The 21,375-nt window shown below is 38.6% G+C and overlaps 1 protein-coding gene across 1 annotated transcript in view; it reads right to left on the bottom strand.

Annotated features, from left to right (window-relative positions):
- Positions 1-21,375, bottom strand: part of LOC117288804 (dynein heavy chain 5, axonemal-like) — a 75,959-nt gene that overhangs the window by 37,572 nt on the left and 17,012 nt on the right. The window contains exons 9-34 of the mRNA XM_033769647.1: positions 21,217-21,330; positions 20,562-20,669; positions 19,834-20,143; positions 17,940-18,076; positions 17,376-17,461; positions 16,529-16,850; positions 15,962-16,168; positions 15,179-15,350; positions 14,442-14,587; positions 14,000-14,156; positions 13,376-13,654; positions 12,835-13,022; positions 12,140-12,257; positions 11,447-11,782; positions 10,579-10,814; positions 9,814-10,032; positions 8,484-8,785; positions 6,720-6,960; positions 6,037-6,236; positions 5,189-5,342; positions 4,780-4,943; positions 4,419-4,626; positions 3,609-3,770; positions 2,814-3,038; positions 2,047-2,219; positions 551-917 (exon numbers count right to left, since the gene is read on the bottom strand). Of these exons, the coding sequence (XP_033625538.1) occupies positions 551-917; positions 2,047-2,219; positions 2,814-3,038; positions 3,609-3,770; positions 4,419-4,626; positions 4,780-4,943; positions 5,189-5,342; positions 6,037-6,236; positions 6,720-6,960; positions 8,484-8,785; positions 9,814-10,032; positions 10,579-10,814; positions 11,447-11,782; positions 12,140-12,257; positions 12,835-13,022; positions 13,376-13,654; positions 14,000-14,156; positions 14,442-14,587; positions 15,179-15,350; positions 15,962-16,168; positions 16,529-16,850; positions 17,376-17,461; positions 17,940-18,076; positions 19,834-20,143; positions 20,562-20,669; positions 21,217-21,330 (5,331 nt within the window). The remainder of the gene's footprint in view (positions 1-550; positions 918-2,046; positions 2,220-2,813; positions 3,039-3,608; positions 3,771-4,418; positions 4,627-4,779; positions 4,944-5,188; positions 5,343-6,036; positions 6,237-6,719; positions 6,961-8,483; positions 8,786-9,813; positions 10,033-10,578; positions 10,815-11,446; positions 11,783-12,139; positions 12,258-12,834; positions 13,023-13,375; positions 13,655-13,999; positions 14,157-14,441; positions 14,588-15,178; positions 15,351-15,961; positions 16,169-16,528; positions 16,851-17,375; positions 17,462-17,939; positions 18,077-19,833; positions 20,144-20,561; positions 20,670-21,216; positions 21,331-21,375) is intronic.

Raw genomic sequence — 21,375 nt, 5'->3', positions numbered from 1 at the left:
CCCGTATAATAAATTGCCATTCGTTTCTATTGCTAGCAGTTCATGAAAAATGCCATTCGTTTCTATTTCTCGCAGTTCTGGTCCATGATGTTCCCGCATATACCCTGATGTCAACTCTCCATCTTCTTCGCTGTCTACCTCTTTTTCTTTTTCCTGTCCTTGGTTGCCAATCCATAAATCTTGTTGTCCACCTATTTATTGTCATTTTTGGGGGGCAGGGTGTCCAGCCCGTGTCAATTAAGCTTGTTATATTTTCCTGATGATGTCTATTATTCCAGTTTTGTATTTTTGTGCATTTAATCCTGTCGCTAATTGAGATATGTACATGGCTCTCCATGGCTCTCTGTGCTGTGCAGAGTTTATGTTCTATCAGTAATGTCGATGTCCGTGTTTCTGCTTTATAAGTTTTTGTTGGTAGCAACAAATTCATTCACAAATTACAAATGTTGCTACTTTCAGTTTGTGTAGTGCCCTAAAAAAACACTTGACATTTAGGGTAATTATAATTTCAATCCAATTTACAACAAAGATAAATTTTATATGTATTTACCATCGTCAGAAAGAGACCAAACTCTGGATTGAGATCCACCATGTCACCATCCGTGAAGACGAACCTCTTCTTACGCTCCTTCTTCGCCGTCAGGACAATAGCAATCTGCTGCGCTGCCACCGAAAGCACCGGTAAGTCAATTCGATTGAACTCATCAAAGCATCCCCAGCTACCGGACTGTGCGAGTCCCTTGTAGATACGACCGAGGCCTCGGTAGTCCATCTGATCGGAGCAATTGAAGACGACGACGTACTTGCCTAATGCTCTACCCATGTCTTTAGTTGTCTCTGTCTTACCGGTGCCGGCAGGGCCGGCCGGGGCACCACCCATGCTCATACCCAGAGCCTGAGACAAAGTGATGTAACATCTAGAACAAATATCACCAATGGCATTTTTATTCGTTTTGAAACTTCAATTAAAGTATTGTTTTTGGTGTAAAGATTATCTTCAGGCCTGACACTTCACAGAGGCAATGAAGAAGACTGCCTCCATGCCCCCGGTCATCGCTTTCTGCCCTTGAAATATTCCAGTAGAAATTTACAATATCTCCTTTACCAACGAGAAAGTGCCTTGGTGCCCTTGCCCTTTCAAAAAAGCGAAGCATACAGGCCTATATCTCATAAGTGCAAAGAGAAGGACCCCAATAAAATATCCAAAAACAACAATTTTACTGTAGAGAAAATTGCTACATATCTTGCTAATGACAATCCCTTACTTTAAAAAAAAACACTTAAACCAATTACAACTTGATCTGAGACAAGTGGAAGCTGTGTCCGTGTTCAAGCGTTCCCTCAAGACCTTCCTATTCTCAGATTACTCTTGTTTTTTAATTTTTCTCCTGGTTACAGTGCATCGTTTAATTTGTTTTGTCCCCTTTTGTGTATCTATTTTGTTTCATCCCTTTTAAAGTCAGACGCTTTGTTCTTTGTATATTATGGTAGAACTGATCTGTATAAGTTATCACACAAGCGCAAGTGAATATGGAAAAATATAGCGCTTCTGCGTCCCATATCCAACGAGGCCGAATCTAACTTCCTGTCTCACGTGCAACGCGCAAAGTTTAAAATTTCACAGCATGCCACGCAAAGTTTAAAATGTAATTTTTGCACTGTGCACTGTCCGTATGCGGAGCGTGACGCATTAACACTCACAAAACGCAGTGTGCAATATAAAAACTGGGAGTAGGTTATAGCTTTTTATACCACCCTCCAGTTCGAGCATCTGATTGGTGGATTATCGCATACTGGAAGATAATATAAGTTATCACACAAGCGCGAGTGGAATACTCACGTGTGATAACGTATTTATCTTCAAGCAAATTTGGCGCGTGACATAGAACACACAAGACGCATGGTAGTGATAGTAGCCGTGCAATATAGGTTTTTATCACCACTCCATTCTGCGAATCTGATTGGAGGATTAGCGCGTACTTGAAGATAATAAGTATTATTATGATTACGACTTGAAGTACACTACATTTCACCCTTGAGTTTTACCTGTCTGTTAGCGGAGTGATGACAAGACGTTCTGTGCATCCAAGAAACTCATTCTGATATAAGAAGTCTACATCGGTGATGGACACCAACATCTTATCACTGTCTTCATTAAAGTAGAAACGAGTCTGTTTCAACCATTCAAAATCAGCGGGAGTCTTAATGTGCATTCTCACCTGGTCAAAACAAAAGTAGTGTTAATACTACATATCGATCCCTTTATAACAAGAATAATACAAATTTGTAATGCACACATATCCACCCTGCTGGGTGTTCAAGGCGCAGTAAACAAAAAACAAAACAAAAGAAAACAGACACAACTAAATTAGTCCTTGAAAACCTGAGACATAAGATAAGTTTTGAGAAGAGATTTGAAATATGTGGTCTAAAGACACGATCTAAGATGAAGTGGTAGAGAGTTCCAGATGCGTGGCGCAACTGAAGAAAAAGACCTGTAACCTCAGGAGTGTCGAGACTTGGGTTCATTAAGGAAAGGCATGGAACTGGATCAAAGATTCCAAAAGATGATGTGTATAATAACTTATATCAATTCAAACAGCTTTCAAAACCCTTTTCTTAAATATACAAAGTTATTCTAAGAGTAAAGTATAAAAATGCTTTTTGTTCCTTTTTTGTTTCTGCTTAATGATTTAATAAAACTGAAAAATTCAATACTGTATATCAATATATTGCACATTAACAAATTAAATTCAAACTGACATTTCTCATGAGACGTCTGAAATACTGACGAGTAAAAAACAAAACCTTACCAGGTCATCAAAGATGTCTCTCTGATGCACATGGATGGTGATCAGAGTCTCAAACTTCCTTCTCTCCACCTTAGAGAGGGTGCGTGTCGTCTGCTCGATCAGCAGATTCAGCAGCTCAAGGAATGCTTGGTTGGTTTGCTGCATCACCTTGCGATCGTACTTAGCGTTAGTCAACGCTTCCTGAGCATCACGAGTCCAGATCATCTGAATACCTAGAAGTCCGACCTAGTATAAAATCAAAGGTAGTGGTTGTTAATTCAAACGAGAAAAGATATTTAACTCATGATAACAACCTTATATTATGAAAACACATAGAAATAGCAGCAGCCGTTCTACTTACTAACGCCCATTTAAACTGTGACACCAACATGATGTGTGTATCTACTTGCCAGGTAGAATATGTTCTTATGAGTCTTGCTACCGCGGAGTGGATTCTTCTGAATTCTGGAAACTTCTCGATCCGAAAAGAACCGTCCTGCTCTTAAACTACTACCTGGGCGCATGGGAGGAAATCGGCCAGGACTACTACTTTAGCTTTAGTGGATAACTTATCGTTATTAACTTCACTAACGTGGGGTGAGTTCTTAATTGGTCTCAACATTTCGACTAGCTTGCTGTAGTCATCGACAGGAGACTTTAAAGTTCCAAATAACAAGTATGCGTAAATTACACCGTCTAAAGGAAACTTTAAATATGGACCGGTGAAAAAGCTGGTGAACCAGATAAATGACAAGCTTCCTTAATACTGAAATAGTTCGGGGCAAAACCTGGCAACAATATTAGTGCATCACATACCTGAGCTGGGTAGGAATTCAGGAATTCAATCAAGTTAAAGCTGGAATCTTGCACAGCTAGAGCAGCAGTACGGATGACACCGTGTACAGAGCGTTGAGACATCATCATTAGATTCATCAGCCAGATCTCAACGTTACCCTCAGCTTTAATTGGCTTCTCAAGCTGCAGGGGATAAAGGAGTAACAAGAGAAAAGGTTAGAATGATCAAACATAGATATTGGATAAAAAGTTCCAGATGTGTGGCGCAGCTGAAGAAAAAGACCTGTCACCCCAAGAGTGTCGAGACTTGGCTTCAATGAGTAGAAGCATGGAACTGGATCGAAGATTCCTTGACGGAGTGTAAACTTGAAGTAGTTCAGAAATATAGTGGGAGCCTTGCCATTAAGAGCTATGTGGACATTGAGCATCAGCTTGAAGATGAGCCAGTGGGAGCCAGTGTGTGGTAGAGTGCCGACACGTTTATCTGTAGGTCGGTTTTTCTTTGTTCAACCCCAAGTTGTTTTAAAGTTACCCAGTCAGTTTCCCTAATATGGTTTACACCAATTCCTTAACTAACAAAATATATAAGGCATAATATTTGTTTCTTTGAAAAAAGGTTGGAACATTTTATCGAGCACAAGGGGCTGACCTACATGTACACATGGTGTAGACTTTAATCGACCGTTCACAATTTTTTCAGATGTTTCAAAGGAATATAACAACTAGAATTCAGACTAAAGAAGGGAAGAATATCGTGCCAGAATATTTCTAGTCTAATAGTTACTTAAATATGAGGCACTAGTCATCTTGTTAAGCCATTAATTCTCTTACCTCAATAGTCTCTCCTTCAGATGAGATGATAGCCAAGATTTGATCGTAACTCTTCTCGTGAAACTTCACCATCTTAGTATTATCAAAGATACTAAGAAGATGAGCCTGGATGGTGTGAGAGTCGGAAGCTTGACCGAGGATCTCAAGAAGGGCGGGGTCGGAGACGAAGAAGAATCTTGGGAACAACAGACGTTTCTTCTCAAGGTAACTGCAAGTCAAAGAAATTTGAAACACAAAACATGACTTCTTCAATATGAACTGTTGAAAAACAACTTTTAATCAACATCTAGTGAACATCATTCAAAATGGAATCATGCACTTTGCTTGATGTACTTGTTGCAATTGTATGCTTGACCCTTACCCTGTGAGTGACTTCTGACACAGCTCCAGTTGCTCTAGAAGATGAGGCAGTAACTGCCCCATGAACTCATCCCCAACGCAGCACTGAACGACGTTGGTGTTCTCATGAGCACGAACCATGATTTTCACCCAGGACTTGTCGATGTTGGAGAAACGTTTGGCTTCCTGTACAAGAAAGCAGGGAAGAAATAAACAAATGAAAATTAGATTAGCTTGAAAGTGATTATGATACAAAATTTGTCTGTTAACTTATCGTTCCCCTTATTGGCGTAGCCCCTGGCTACATTTCTTGTCTCATTCATTCTTCCTTCTGTCACTCGTCCTGGTCTGCGATCATCTAAATAAAGCCCCTAAACTTGTTGAGCCAAATTAAAAACAATCAGTAATTATTGATTTGAATAATTCCGTACCTTAGGTAGCTGTTTAGCGATGTCTCCTCCAACAAACACAGCTTCCAGATAAACCCATAGATTCTGTACTTGCATCCACTGCTCAATGATCTCACTGGTATTAGACAGGTTCTGTACCCATTGCTGAATACTCTTCTTGAATGGTGCGTTGTATCTGGCAAATATAACACATTCCTTATAAGTAAACTCCTGTCAAAATTATGGTATTGCAGACCTAAAGCCCGGTTCATACTTCCTGCGAATGCGAATGCGATACGAATATTGAGGTCACAAATTTGCATTGGTTGAATTGTGTTCAACTCCTGCGAAACATTCTCTGCGAAAACAGCCTTGTGACTTCAAAATTCGCTTCGCTTTCGCGTTCGTAGGAAGTACATGTATGAACCAGACTTTAGTCCAAAGGCGACTGAGGTTCAATGAGAACTGCTGGAGAAGCAAACAAGAGATTCCCCAAATAGTTTTGCTCTGGGAGCCTCAACATGGTAAAAGATCGAGAGGGCGTCCTGGACACCATGCAGCGGGACTCTGGCAATAAACGTCGTGACCTACCAGCAATGCTGGACTTTGCTGCTGGTAAGTCAATCATTAAGCAACAGAGTCCAGCATTCTCCTGAAGTAGATCAGAGCACACTGATCGAAATATTGAGTTGTCGACCACCTGTACTGCAAACCTAACCTCATGGTGGCTCTGATGCGCGCACGTGCTCAGTGTTGCGCGCATGGTCTGAGCGCGCGCACGTCTGGCGAGAACTGTGAAAAAGGACCGTCCAAAAGTCTCCCATTAAAGTAAGTAACTACAACCCCTTTCACATTATAGTGAAGGAAGTTTTAACTTAAGAGTATCTTACCTGTTACTCAGTAGAGATCCTAAGACCATCAAACCATCTTCCATGAAGCTGATAATCTCAGTGATGTTGTCACCTCTGAGGAGAAGCTCTCCACGGTTCTTAAAGTTAGCAAAGATGATATCACGAGCGCTCCATTCAGCAATGACTGCCTTGAGTTTAGCCTCAATGTCTTTCTCTTTCACTGCCGATATACAGATGTCCTATACACGGCATGAAACACAATATTAGTACACTATAAAAAAAATCAACGTTTGCAAACATGCAACTACTGTCTGCCCTAGGCCAAATTTCAAAAAGACTGCAAGCACACCAACTTGCTAAGTGCAGAAAAGAACTATTCCTCAACAGAAACAGGTTGCCGGCCAAAACTACATTAAGTTTACATTGCTGTGACTGGTGCCTCACTCAATTTTCGCTTAGCAAAGAAATTTGCGAAGCAGTATTTTCTGTTAAACAGCTTTATGAAACCGGGCCCTTTTCGCCACTTTGGGAGTCAAATTGTGCATCACTTTGGGAGTCAAAACATTCTTGGAAGTATGTATACTACACCATTACAAATTCATTCCTTCTCTTCTCACAATAAACAAAAACGACTTTAAATCATCAAAATGTGATGTTGACCATCATTTTCACATTATCAAAAGCTAACATCACAACTGATTTGACTTTTCCTCAATTCTAACCTCAATATCTTCCTTTGATTTGAGCAGCGGTGCTTCCATGATATTCCTCAGGCAGAAGGACTCACTCTCCACCTCAAAGACATGACCCGTCGTATCGGCCATCCTCTGCCAATGGCGTGGTTTCATGGCCTTATTGGTCATGAGTTCCAGCAGAGGGCACGTCTCGTTGAAGTCGTCAATCGTATTCTTGAGATCATTAAAGGCCGGCCACTCCTTCAGGGCGCGGGGGAGCTTGCGACATCTTTTAAAAGACATTATTAACCGGTTTATATGGGAGTTTAAAGAAGGAGTTGTTGGTTGTTATCTCGCTCAATATGAATACAATCATTGTTAATCTAAGTGGTTATTAAGCCCAGCTTTTTGGCTCTGTGGGCCTGAAGATTATAACCAGTTATTATGCACAGCCTACAAGCTCGATAAATTTAATAAACAGGTTTTACTATCAAAAACCTCCTTCTGGTCATGTTTTGTTACACATTCAGTTTTTGATAAAAACAAATTTAATATTATGGATTATTCTGATTTTAAGTTGACATGACAATTTTGACTGTCATATTAAATCATTACCAAATGCTTTTGTACGAATTGTTTTCTAAGTCTCAATGCTTGCCAAACAAACCAATGAGGATTTACCATATCGTGTAAAATTTCGTCTTTCACACAAGAATTTGTTTCAGTTTACAGCAGCTTAATATTGTTGTTCATAAACAAAAAGTGACCAATGTACAGAAATTCAGTCCATGCTTGGTTAATTAGATTAGTTATGTATTTGGTTAAAAGAGATTGGATTAGTAATGTGTTTGGTTTAATAGAGATTAGATTAATAATGTATTTGGTTTAATAGAGATTGAATTAGTTATGTATTTGGTTCATTGAGATTGGATTAGTAAATGGATTGGTAATTTATAGTTAATTGAGGTTGGATTAGTAATGTTATTTGGTTAATAGTAGATGTCTTTATTAAGATGTCACAGGCATCCACCACACACAGAGGGAAGTGTTAGGTCTTAGGTTAAAGGTTAAAGGTTAGGGGGAGGAAGATGAAACAATCAAAATTCATGCTGATGAAAATCAAATATCTGTACAAAAAAAAAAAAAAAAACTGAACACACAAGTTTAAAACTTCATTTTGTGGGGATATAGTGACTATTGTGTAGAACACATACGTGCAGGTCATACACAAATATCTGCAACAGCTTGAAATGCATCATGCAAGGCATGAACCAATGAACAGCATGAGATATTTGAACACGACTCCAGATGTTCAAATACATTCAATCACAGTCTCATGTTGATAGTAAATAGAACAAAACATTCAGAACATTATGAAAATTATTTACATAAACACAAGAAACATGATTAGTAATAAGCCTTCAAAAGACTGCCTACAAATATAAATAAAAAAACACATTCAGAACAATATGACGAGTGTTAACACAAAATGTAAGAAACTTGAAAAGTTTTCACAACACTGTTCAAAAAATATGTATTAAAAAAATAGTCAGAACAGTACGCAAGTATTAAAACAAATACAAGAAAAAAGATTAGTAACAAGTTTTTGAAAGACTGCCTTTAAAAAATAACAATAAAATATTCAGAATAATATGACGAGTACTTTGCACAATGACAAGAAACGTGATTGTACGAAGCTTTCAATGCGAAACCACTCAAACCAAAGGAAATACAATTCGACATGATTGCAGATTGACTGATTAGTTTCAGGATCCAGCACCATACCCAAGTACAACATGAAGCACACTGTACCTGTTCTGAAACTCAATCAACTCTTGGTTAATCTTCTCAATGTCCACATCGGCCCACAAGATGTCATAATATCCATTCACTCGATCGATGACGTCGTTGTAAAGTCCGTACAGCTTCTGAAGAAGGTTCAACTCCTTCTTGATCTGTAAGAGCTCGGGATATTCGGTGACGGATAAACCGAAGAGCTCCTCTCCTCCTGTGTAGGTGGTGTACTTTCTGAAGAGGGTGTCGAAACGATTCTGATAGATCACTAAACGATCGCTGGCTTCTTTCGGTAGGAGTCCGGTTACCATTGGTCCAACCTAGCGATAAACAAAATAAAAAAAGAAAGGATTTTGAAGAGAATGCACGAAAAGCAAATCATAATACTACTGTGGAGTCTTCTTTGATCTTCACTTCTCATAACAACAACTAGTTCTTGTATAGCACATTTGACAATAACCATCTCAATGCGCTTTACATTAGTGCCCTGGTCGTTGGGCCAATAACATTCCTTTAATCTTTCTCAGCTCCCTGGGGAGTATACAGCCTCAGCTGTCATGCGCTCAGAAGGCTTTTTCAAACACAATATCAACCTCTACCCTCGCAGATACCCATTTATACCCCTAGGTGGAAAGAAGCATTATCAGGAAAACATCTTGCTCAAAGACACATGGCACAACCATGATTCAAACCAACACTCCGATCACATAAACCACCGGAAGTTGAATTTGATGCTCTTAACCACTCAGCCATAGACCTTTTCCGCAAATACCCAATGGTGCAAGCGCTAACTATTGAACGAGGTACATGCTGGTCGAGCTAGAGATCAATATTGAGCGCTACCAAGACCAGCATGCACCTCATTCCAAGCCTACAGCCCAATACAGAATATTTGCGAAAAGGTCTACTATGAAACCCTACATTCGTAAAACTGAAGTATTACTTGAAGTTTACGACAACAATAAAAAGCAGTGGACACTTTTGGTAATTTAGCATAAAACTTACTTGGTAACGAGTGATGGAGAGCTGTTGATAGTATAAAAGATTGTGAGAAACGGTTCCCTATGAGGTAACGTAGTTTTTGAGAAAGAAGTAAGTTTCCACGAATTTGATTTCAAGACATCGGATTAAGAATTTGAGGTCTCGAAATCAAGCATCTGAAAGCACACAACTTTGTGTGACAAGGGTACCTTTTCTTTCATTTTTATCTCGCAACTTCGACGACCGATTGAGCTCAAATTTTCACAGGTTTGTTATTTTATGCATATGTTGAGATACACTAAGTGAGAAGACTGGTATTTGACAACTACCAATAGTGTCCAGTGTCTTTAAATAAAAAACATCTCACATCGTTATACTCTGAGTAGAATGTACCACAGTCTGTGACAAAATCCTCGACATCGCTAAGCAAGCCACCGCGGAAGTCTGGTTGGATCTTTAGTAGGTAGTGAGACATCTCAATGGATTGGGCGGCAACGCGCTCCCAGGAGTAACGCAAAGTGTCCACCTTCTCCGCATCTTCTTTGGCAACGAGGAGTTCGTACTTGTTGAGAAGGGCGTAGGATTCCTTAAGATTGATTAGAAGAAGTATAGTGAAATAATCATGTTAAAGTTTGAATTAATTAGCTAAGTTAGTTTGTTGATAAGTTTAAAAAAATTGTTTGTTCTGTTTTTCTTTTAAACGCACTCAACTTTCAAGACTTGGCTGATTAGGACTTTTTTTTTTTTTTTTTTTTTTTTTTTTTTTTTATTTGTATTTGTGTTTTTGAGGACATCAGTGGAAATAAGCCTGCCTTTGAACAGCATTTGAGGATATCCTTGTCTTTCAAATCCAATTACTTGCTTGTATTTTCTTTGTATCTTTAATAATAATTTTAAAAAATAACAAAGACTTATATTGCGCACATTTCCACCCTGCTGGGTATTTAAGGGGCAGTAAAAACGAAACAAAACAGACACAACTAAATAAGTCATTGAAAACCTTTGACATAAGATAAGTTTATAGAGGAGATTTGATTTTGGTGGTACAAAAACACGATCTAAGATTAAGTGAGGGAGAGTGTTTGATTTTAATGCAGAAATAAAACAATAATAACAAAAATAAATAACTTACCTCAATTGGTCCTATCTCCATATCAATACGGATCTCATTCTCTCGGACTTCTTTCAGAGACAACATAACAAGACGGATGTCGTCTAAATCCTTGACTGGACGATTCAATCTCTTGGATACTTCATCGATGAATTCAAAGATGTCTTCCATCATGTTGCGGTATTTATCATTGCAGGCTCGGCTGAAGGCGAGTTGCCAAGCGCGGGTCTCTGTCGTCAAAGCTAGCTTCAGATTCTCTGAACAAAGGTCAAAGTTTAAACATTCAAGTCATTATTATTGACCTTTTTATCGTCACAGCCTAAGTTTTTGCAAACCGAGGTTGGAGAACTATGGAAAGCTATGAATGCAAAAACAAAAACAGATAGCCACAGTTTGTAACAATGTCACACAACTATTCAAAAATAGTGTTGAATTTTATTGGAAACAAAGCAACAAATCCTGTGAGATATTTTATTTAATTGAAAGTTGGCCAAAACAAAACAAAAATGTTGCTAACATTCGGCCATCCATGCCAACCAGCGCGGTTTGTTTATCAACAATCGAAAGGTATATAGGAAAAAAATAGCTGCTGCAAGTTGCTTACCAAACAAAAGAACTAAGGTACAAATGCAAACAATAGTTAATGACCTGATGTTTCAACCTAGCAGAGTCTTTCTCATTAACGGGTATGCTGGTGTGAAAGAAACGAAAAGAGAGACAGGCAGAAAACATGTAGAAAAAGCAAGAGATGAATAGTTAAGGAGTCAAAGGGAGGGTGTAAGAAACGCCATTGACCACTTTTTGCACCAATAATATGGGGTGACACAACTTTGTGTCAAATTATGAAAAGATTGATGTTGCCTGAAAGTAGTCCGTCAGTCAAACTCACCTGTGAATAAAGCAATGGCTCCTACATTATAGAACTCAGGCTCAGCTTCTATCTCTGCCTCCAGTTCACTGTAATGAAGCAACATCGTCTGGAAGTCGCCCAGCTTAGGTCCCGCTGCTAGAAACTCCTCCAGAGTCTCGGTACGTTCCTTCTGCCAGATGGGGTGGTAGTGGGCAAACTTCTCCAGTGCGGTGGTGACTTCTTTCTTTGTGGAATTGACGCAGGTGGAGAGGAGAGAGACCAGTTTGGCAATCTCTTTATTCTCGCTGACGCTCTTGAAGTAGTTCTTGGTGGGTGCAGCGGGGGTGATAGCCTGTACGGGAGCATCCTCTTTGCCTGGTGAGGATGAAATAGAACAAAATCAATTTGTGTCCATTTTGGAATGATCGTCTTTACAAGAGCTTAGGATCCGGGCCCAATTTCACAGAGCTGCTTATAAAATAGAGAATATTGCTTAAGCAATGTATGCTCAGCACCCTTTAACAGGAAACCAGTCACAAATTGTACATATGAAATCTGATTTTGGTTGGTAACCTATTTCTGGTAACCAATATTATTTCTGAGACCAAACCGCCTCTTTTCAGAGCCAACACTCAGAGCCAACACTCCCTCAAAAGAGATTTACTACGTGGTTGTACCCGCAAGTTTACTATTACTGATAGGTTATTCTTATAAGTGTCAATGATATAATACCTCCTTTGCGTGTTGCGATGTCACTACGAGAGCTTTCAGATGCTGCCATACTGGAGCTACTGCTTCGTCTTCCTTGATCCCCCAGAGCCAATGCTCTCAAGTCTGCCTCCTGCCTAGCCTGTTAGCATAAACAACATCAAACAAGTTTAGTACAGGTCTGGGTGCTACTTTTTAATCTTAAGGCTGGGTAACACCAAACTAGTTCTCAAAACGTCCGAACTCGTCCTAAAACAAAATGGTAAAACGGGTTTGGTCTGGCTAAAACGTATAGCTTTGGTCGGAAAAGTCTATAGTATGACCCTAGTCAGTTAAATTCAGGTAACGAAATGCGTCTGAAAGTGCAACAAACGGACCCGGTCTGTGTGCATACATACACCCAAAAAGACAGCAAAATATTAAATCAACATTACGAATGAGTTATTAACATATCCCGACAATCTACTGGCTGTAGTACATGATGGTATTCGGGTAAGTATGAAAGGGGCGGGGCATGGGAGGGTTAAAGGGGAAAGGCCAAGTACACATAAATGGCACTTGTTAAAATTTCAAAAATATAAAAGGAAATCAGCTGATCAGCAGAAAAGTTGCAAGCCCGATAAACTTAGTTAAGTTTTAAGAAAACATTGAAAGTCGAGAGGTTGGTAGAAACTTTTATAAGTTGGAAGACTAGTCTGACTAGCTAAAATATTGTATACCTTCGACTTGCGTTCTTTGTTCCATTGGGCAAGAGCCTTGGCCACTCCAAGCACCAATTGAGCAGCCTTATTAACAGCTTGCTGTACCTCGTCCAAAGCAGGTTGCATGATGATATTAGGAATAGCTAGAGTCACATTACAACGAAAGAATGGACTGTCCTTCCTCTGGCCCTCACTTCGCTGAATGTCTAAAGAAAACAAAGAATCATATAAAATTATATTGGCAGTCAGGAAAGAAGTATGAAATGACTGAAGTAATGTGGTAAAAATAAACATACAGCATTAGGTTTTTTTTGCAGAAAATGTTTTGCCACTTTTGTTGACATTTATCAACATACAAACTAGGTTAAAGACACTTAACTCCTTTTGGTAATAGTCACTCCAGAGGGTGCCGTTTCTCACAATGTTTTATACTATCAACCTCTCCCCATTACTCAACACCAAGTAAGGTTTTATGCTAATAATTATTTTGACTAATTACCAACAGTGTCCAGTGCCTTTAAACGAGGTTAAACTTGCTCTACATAAAGAAAGTACCTACCAATGTAATTGAGGTGTGAGCTGCTGGTAACCCTCTTGCGGATCGAGTCGAGTGTCTGTCTAGTAACCTTCAACAGAGCGTCCAAGTTACGATGATTGAAATGAGCCAAGAGTTCCTGAGCAACCTCTTCTAGATTCTCTCGCATTTCCCGCTTTCGACGTGCCACGTTGACTGCCGCGGCGGAGTGAGTACGAGATCTTCCGGCACTTCCTTGACTGCGAGAAAGACTACGAGCGCTTAGACGAGACGGAGTGGGACTGGATCTCCTCTTCTCACCATCTGCAAAAATTAAAGGATTTAGACAGGTTTTTATTCGATTGAGCTCCCGACTCGGTTTGAGTCAGGCACTGTCATCCTCACTTCAATCTTGAAACATGGGATGAGGGGAAAAATACCACGTTTCATTTATTTCACTTTTGTGGTGATTATACACAATACCAAATACTGTGTTTGTTACTTTCCCACAACACCTTGTAAACCATTACATGGTGTTATATGTAAAAGGAGGTCTCATAATTCAAACGTAGTCCCACATATCAGCATGACAATAGCGCCTTGAGTGTCACTGAGTGACGGATACGCGTGCTATATAAGAAGCCACTATTGTTACTATTATCGTCTTACTTTCTTCAGTCACATCTTTCTCTTTTTCTTCCTCCTCCTCTTCCTCTTCATCATCTTCCTCTTCATAACTCATTAGCATATTAATGAGCTCGTTAGCGGCTTCCTCTACTTGGGTGCTCTTGTTCTGCAGTGTGATTGCTCCATGGTTGCACAGCTCCTATGTTTAACAAAACACAAAACCTAGGATTGGAAACTTTGCACGGTTGAAGAATAATACCTGAACAATGTGAATACCTCTTTTGGAGTAGTGTTGGTTCTACAGAGAGATGTTTTAAAAGTAGAATCTAATGATCCACACAAATATGCCTCAAAATTGAACGGTTTTCCTATACGTCGTAAACTAACATGGCACTCCAATTTTTGGATTAAAATTTTTGACTCTACAAAATGGCCAATATTGTTACTTTACATGTAAGTCTCGTTGTTCTTATTATTTATTAACCTGTGTGTTTTGCAGAAACTGGTCAATGGTCCATGGTTCATCCTCTGGTAGTTCACACAGTGTAGTGGTACTCATCTCAAACAGAACAGCATTGATTCTGAATTGACACAAATCATTGGCTCTATCCATCAGAAGCTCAAGTTCACCTAAGGACAAACAACAAATTAACATTTAAAAACAACAACTCAATATTAACAAACAACAAATCTTATTTATCATCAGTTTTTGATCAATCTTCATCTGCTTCAAATAAATGATGTAAATATTACTAATATTAATAATGGACCTTATGCATTGACGTCACCAAGCCGCCATCGTAGAGGTAAATTGATGATGGTGAAACAATGGAAACGCGCTGATTTGTACCTGCCGTGCACAGGACTGGCTTATGAACATCTTACTTTTGACCTCTCAGCAAGGGCGCCCTACTCAACTGATGTCAGATGCATAAGGTCTATTTCAGGCAAACCCATAGTTTAAAACATTGTGAGAAGTGACCCGCTCTGAAGTATCGTAGTTTTTAAGAAAGAGGTAATTTCTCGCTAAAAGAGTTGAATCTGAGAAAGACTTCAGGCCTGAAGCCTTTTATTAAGGCATCTGAAAGCACACACGGTGCAACAAGTATTTTTTCTTTCTTTCATTAATCTCTTGCAACTTCGATGACCAAATGAGCCCTAAATTGTCACAGGATAGTTATTTGAGGTGTCCAGTGCCTTTAAACAATTTGATGTACCTACCCAGTGAGGAGTAGACAGCATCTACATAGCTCTCAATGTTCATACTGGTCCATGATAGCATCGTCAAACCAGGCTCAATAACACTGTCTAGTTTACTGATATGTGGTACCATAAGAGGTTCAAAGACTGGTTGAATCTTGGCGCGAACACGCTTGTTCTCCTCCATCACCATCTAAGCATAAAAACATTTAATTTGTTTTATTGTCGTAAAAGTTTGTTGAGTGTTCAAAAGCCTTTTCCGATGATGTATAGATTTTAAGTTTTAAGAAAAAGAAGGAAAACAAATAACAAAAACAAGAGGTGTTTCGGGCGGAGTGCCCGAACACATAAAAAAACAACCTGGTAATGGAAACCATTTAAACTTAATTGCATTTTATGAAAAATTGTCTCACAAATGCTTTTTTTACAGGGATGTGATAGGCTGTTTATAAGAAACCCTGAGCTGTGAGTTCAAAGAATGAAAGCTTTCGTTTGAAATCTGGGGCAAACTTCAATCTGGGGCATTCTAGGTTTTATCTTTGTGTTTTTATGAATTTAATCTAAATGGGGGGGGGGGGGAAGAGAAATCACATCCCTGTTTTTAGGACTATGGGTGTGTAAAACTTTTAACTAGTTTGAGAAACACTCTAGAGTGGCTTCGGATGTAGACAAACTTGGAAAAACACATATAAATAATAAAGCATCCCAATAAAGCATACTATTTTAAGCACTGTATACTCAGAACTTTACAGAGTTATGTGATAAAAACAATAAATAAACTGAAAGATACATCAAGTTACCAACCTTTAACTTGTTGAAGTTATTCTTGAATGTTCCCTGCTTCTGGCGTATTGCTCTTGCAGCAAGAGGAATTTCAAGACCGAGCCGACTCATACATTCAGTCTCTCTGATCAAGGTCAAGATTTGGGGGTCAAAGTTCACGAAGAGTTCGGCCGTCTCTGGGTGACTGACAAGGAGAGAGGCATGGAGACCAGATTTGATCGCTTCAACCTGCAAAAAGGAAAGAACGCATTTATTACTTACTTCATGAAAATATAGAAAACAACAATCGTACTCAACAAATATTGCTTTAAAAACTTTATATAAAAAAATATAAAAAAAACACAAGGGAAACTGAATGAGTACATTTTAATTAATTTAGCCGGGGATCACCCCCCGAAATTACGATACAACCTGGGAAGTGAAATATTAGAGATTTCCATTCCTGCTTTGTACAATACTAATTTGTTTTGTAGCATTAAAACGTGCAATATGTTTTTATCACATTCATGAATTAAAAATTCAAATATTAACAACAAGTTTTTAACAATATTTTTTTTTTTTTTTTTTAAAGTCATTGAAAGGACTGACCTGTCTAAGCCAAGCACGATGATACAAGACTTCAAACTCCATCAAGACTTTAGCGAGCTTGTTATAATTCTTGATGATGCGCTTTGCCTCCGCACCTTGAAGTAGATGCGGCATCGTCTGGAACACCTCCATCGGTTCTTGGATGCGTTGGAACATCTGTCTAGCCCAGGTGATCTTTCCCGCTATCGGAGGCAAGTCACGCGCTACCGGGGGATCATTCTTGTGACGCTGGTAGTTGCGGGATGTATTCTCAATCTCGCGCCCGAAGCGAGATAGAATTTGAGAGTATTTTTCGGTGATGCCGAGATTCGGTATGGTTAACCTGGCAGGGGAAAAAGAGTGGAGGAATTATATGAAAGAACTGTCATGCAAAATCAATGACAAATACATTAAAGCTTTAAAGACACTGGACACTATTGGCAATTGTCAAAGACCAGTCTTCTCACTTGCTGTATCTCAACAAATGCGTAAAATAACACACCTGTGAAAATTTGAGCTCAATCGGTCATCAAAGTTGCGAGATAATAATGAAAGAAAAAACACCATTGTCACACGAAGTTGTGTGCTTTCACATGCTTGATTTCTATACCTCAATTTCTTAATCTGAGGTCTTGAAATCAAATTCGTGGAAAAGTACTTTTCTCACAATGTTTTATACTATCAACATCTCCCCATTACTCGTTACCAAGTAAGGTTTTATGATAATAATTATTTTGAGTAATGACCAGTAGTGTCTACTGCCTTTTAGGAGAGCAAGCTTTTCTATCTCAATCAATCACTAATTGCAGTCAATTATGACTACAGTAAAGATGTTAATTTTACAATTTATGGATGAAAAATGGATTACCTTTCAAATTTCTTGATGAGCTGTAGAGCCCTGAGCACATTGTAGATCTTGTCAAATGTGTTGTCCATAAATGTCTTTATCTGGGTCTATAGCAAACAAAAATATACAATCAAAATGGTCATTGATAGCTGAAGTGTATTGATCTTCTTAAAACCACAGGCCTGGAATTACTTGGAGGACGCGGAAGCCATGGCTTCTGTTGCCCAGGTCTTAGCCTTGGTGCCCCTTCAAAAGTTTCCTAATGACGGTGATTTTCCATTGGAAGTGCCCTTTGCAAGATGAAATGGCCTTGCCCTCTCAAAGATGACATTCCAGACCTGGTGCCTGTCATGAATTTAAGTGAATTTGAAAGCAACAAACGCGTATGAAGTGCCATCATTTGCCTGTTGCGAAAATATTTGTTGCCAATGTTTGTCTGCTAAGCAAAACGTCTTGGGGGACCAGTCACAAACAATAGCAATTTCACTGTATTTTGGTCGGTAACTTTTCTGTGCTATAAAGCACACCCGTGTTGAAACAGATTAGCATATTTGAAACATCCCTGAAAAATGTATTGAAATTTACCTGAAGCTCCCCAATGCTGCGCTTGAAATCTTGATAATCGATGTCGTAATCAGTCTTCCGTTGATCCAAAAGATCATAGGGTTTCTTCTTCATTGAAGTGTAGATCACTGTGAACTTGTTGGCCAAGATTTCCATACCTGCAAGAATGAAATAAGTCAAGAGATAAATTAGCCTTTTAACGTGACAAAACTAACATTTTTTTTTAGAATAGCCACGTTGCTTACTAGACAAGTGACATTCAATCACTTTTTTTAATCTAAATGTTATTTATTAGGTAATTGAACGGAGAAAGAGTTACTAAAGAACGTTTACAAATGACATCCGGTAACATAAAACTTAATTCATAAAATTCTCCTCATTTATTAATTTTTGGGGAAATGGAAGCGAACAAGTATATGCACGTAGAGGCTCGTAACTTGATCACGACTAGAAGGAAACAGGTGAATAAAATTTCACTTTGTGTTTTGTAAAAAGCTTTTGGGTTTCCAGTAACATAAATTGTATTTAATCATTCTCCTTGTCTTTTATTCTTTTGGGAGTGGGAGCGAAAAAGTAATTTGCATGTAGAGGTTTGTCACTTTTATTGCTCTCGACGTGAAGGAAACAGATGAATAAAATTTCACACTTGTCACAAGATTTTATGTTTCCTTGAAATTTGTAATTAAATGAATGATATGCGTTCCCGGGGATCACTTTCTATTATCCTCATCGAAAAAACAGATGGATTTATTTCTAAAAGATTGATCACATCTCTGACAATTGTTGTCTATGTATTTCCTTACAGCAGGCGCGTTATCAATCAGCTATTGTGAGGGATAACTAATCAATACATCATTAGCAGGTGCAGTTCCCCCCAATGTTTATGAATTATCCGTTAGTTTCCCTAATGCATCATCACACTTTTACATGTCAAGACTTTCGTGCAGTTCCAACTGATATAGATTGCTTGCACATCTTCATAACATAATGGAATTAGTACAGCGACACACTGTTTTTACTTTTATATGAATAAGTATTTTTGACAGTTAAACATTCATTCAAAATGATATTTATTTCCATACTTCATGGGAAAAAAAGAGTACAAACAATGTTTTATAAGGAATAACCAATAAACAAAGCTATTTAATGAGGGTGAGAGAAACATATATAGAGTATGGAGGCATCATCTGGAAGCCGAGGCTTATGTAGGGATGCCTGGGAACAGACAATAAACGGGGACAAGAACGAATGGACAGACGATTACAACAAAGACAGACATGATGAAGACACCAACAGTTTGGTTCAGAACTTTGAAATAAAAAACAGTAAATGGCCTGACGTTTCGACCTTAGCAGAGTCTTTATCAAAGACTTGGAGAAAGACTCTGCTAGGGTCGAAACGCATGCCATTTACTATTTTTTACATGTATACCATAGGTCCTTTTGGTTGGTAAGCAGTTTGCAACAGCTAAGTCTATTTTCTCAATTTTGGTCGAAGGAAAATTTGTAAAAATCGGAGAAGAAAAATCTCAAACCAAACCAATGTTGAATATGAGCACATCAATCACAACCTGCCATAGTAGGAATTCAAAGAAGGAAATCCTCCGCAACCTCATTTCTTCACCCCACAACAAAGAACGACTGTTATAAACTCTCATTCTTACCAAGAACCATGGCCAAATGGAACCTTCTCCCAATAAACGTTCGCCAATTCCCTACTATAGACACATTCAAGACTAGATTAAATGACATGCATATGTCTACCTTTATTCGGGGGGCCCACTACTAATCCACTACTAGCCACCACGCGCCTGCACCATTGATATCCCGACAGTGGAGTTTTGTGTGCAGTACCAAACAGATACAGATACAGATAATGTCTGTCTCCCTATTTTTCTAAGACAGCCAAAACTTACCTTCAATACGTGTCTCAGTCAAATGTGAAAACATTTCCATTGTGTCAAACATGTCAATGATCTTCTGTAAGCGCCTCTCAAAGGTGTCGAACTTCCCGAAGATGTACATCTCAGAAAACTCAAATTGACGCTCGTTGGGCATAGTCTCCAACTTCTGTTTGGTACGTTGGAAGTGACGTTGGTACTCGTGGTTCAGATGAATGCAAGACTTCAGTTTCGGAATCAACTCTTCAGTCGGCTGGTCCCAAACATTCATCAGACCTCGCTCGCTAATGTAAGCCTTGCATGAAGTGATCATTTGGTTGGTAACCTGCAAAGTTTAAATTAACAATTACGAAATGAAATACAACGTGACTATTTCAAAAAAGAGTAGATTCTCTTGAATATAATCAACCAGGTTTCTGATCAAGAACACTTTGGCACAAACCACTGATTTGGAAGAAATATGACAAATAACAGATACATGTATTTTATTTATTTATTTAGTTTGTATGAGATATCGCCACACTCACAATGCCAGATGGCCTCTTTGAGGTGAGGGCTACACTTTAACTGATTTGGGCTATCGACCCAAATCAACTACCACCAGGGGAACGTTGCAACCTACTTCTTGGGCTGATATAGGGTTTATCTATTAACATTCTGTAAGGATGTAGGCATGGGTATCATCCACTATTATATTAACCTTATCAAATCAAGAGGAGAACAAAATCAAGAAGCAAGGTTACCTTGACAAAGAGAGATGTCATTCTCTCCGAGGTATTGTAGAATCTTGAGATACTATGAATCATTCGGATGGCATTGATCAATCCAGGAATTGTCTCAATCATTCCAATCTGTAATTAAAATAAAAACATCTCAATTTTCTTTATTGTTTTATTAAAATAAAAAAAACATAATGTAAAAGATATACACGATGCAATAATATTGACAAGGAAAAACTAATCAAGCTAAACAGGGATGTGATAGGTTGTCCGAAAAAAAGCTAAGCTGTGAGTGCAAAGCATGAAACCTTGCGAGCGTAAAACTTGCTGGTGCATAGGCAGGCTTACATAAATTTATCTTTGGTTTTAAAAGTCCTTTTTTGTGATCCTGGGCGCTTCCTGTATGATTTTTATCTTCATATATCCATGAATTTATTCTTTAAAAAAAAATTATATTGTGTTGTTTTTTGTTGTTTTTCTTTTTCTTTTTTTTTTTTTTTTTTTGGGGGGGGGAGTAAAAAAACAACAGAATTTTTTATTTAGACTGGAGAAAGCACATCTTATCTACGAAAAATAGTACATTGATATCTGAATCTCTTGCTTTCTATTTCAATGCCCTGAAAAAAGGCTAAACGTTTTAGAGCACTCCACAACTACTTGGCTGAACAATAATACTCACAGGGTCACTGTTGTACAATGGGTCGCAGAATTTATCCAATGTATACAAGAATTTCACATTATCCTTAGCTTCGTTTGCAGCATCTGTGATTCGTCGATCAAGATCCATCCATGTCTGTTGAGGTTAAAATCAAATAGTATTCCCTTACAGGTTAATCGA

Source organism: Asterias rubens, chromosome 4, assembly GCF_902459465.1.
Source record: "Asterias rubens chromosome 4, eAstRub1.3, whole genome shotgun sequence".
NCBI lineage: Eukaryota > Metazoa > Echinodermata > Asteroidea > Forcipulatida > Asteriidae > Asterias > Asterias rubens.
Note: the sequence above shows the minus strand (reverse complement) of the source record. Positions and strands in the feature narration are given on the sequence as shown.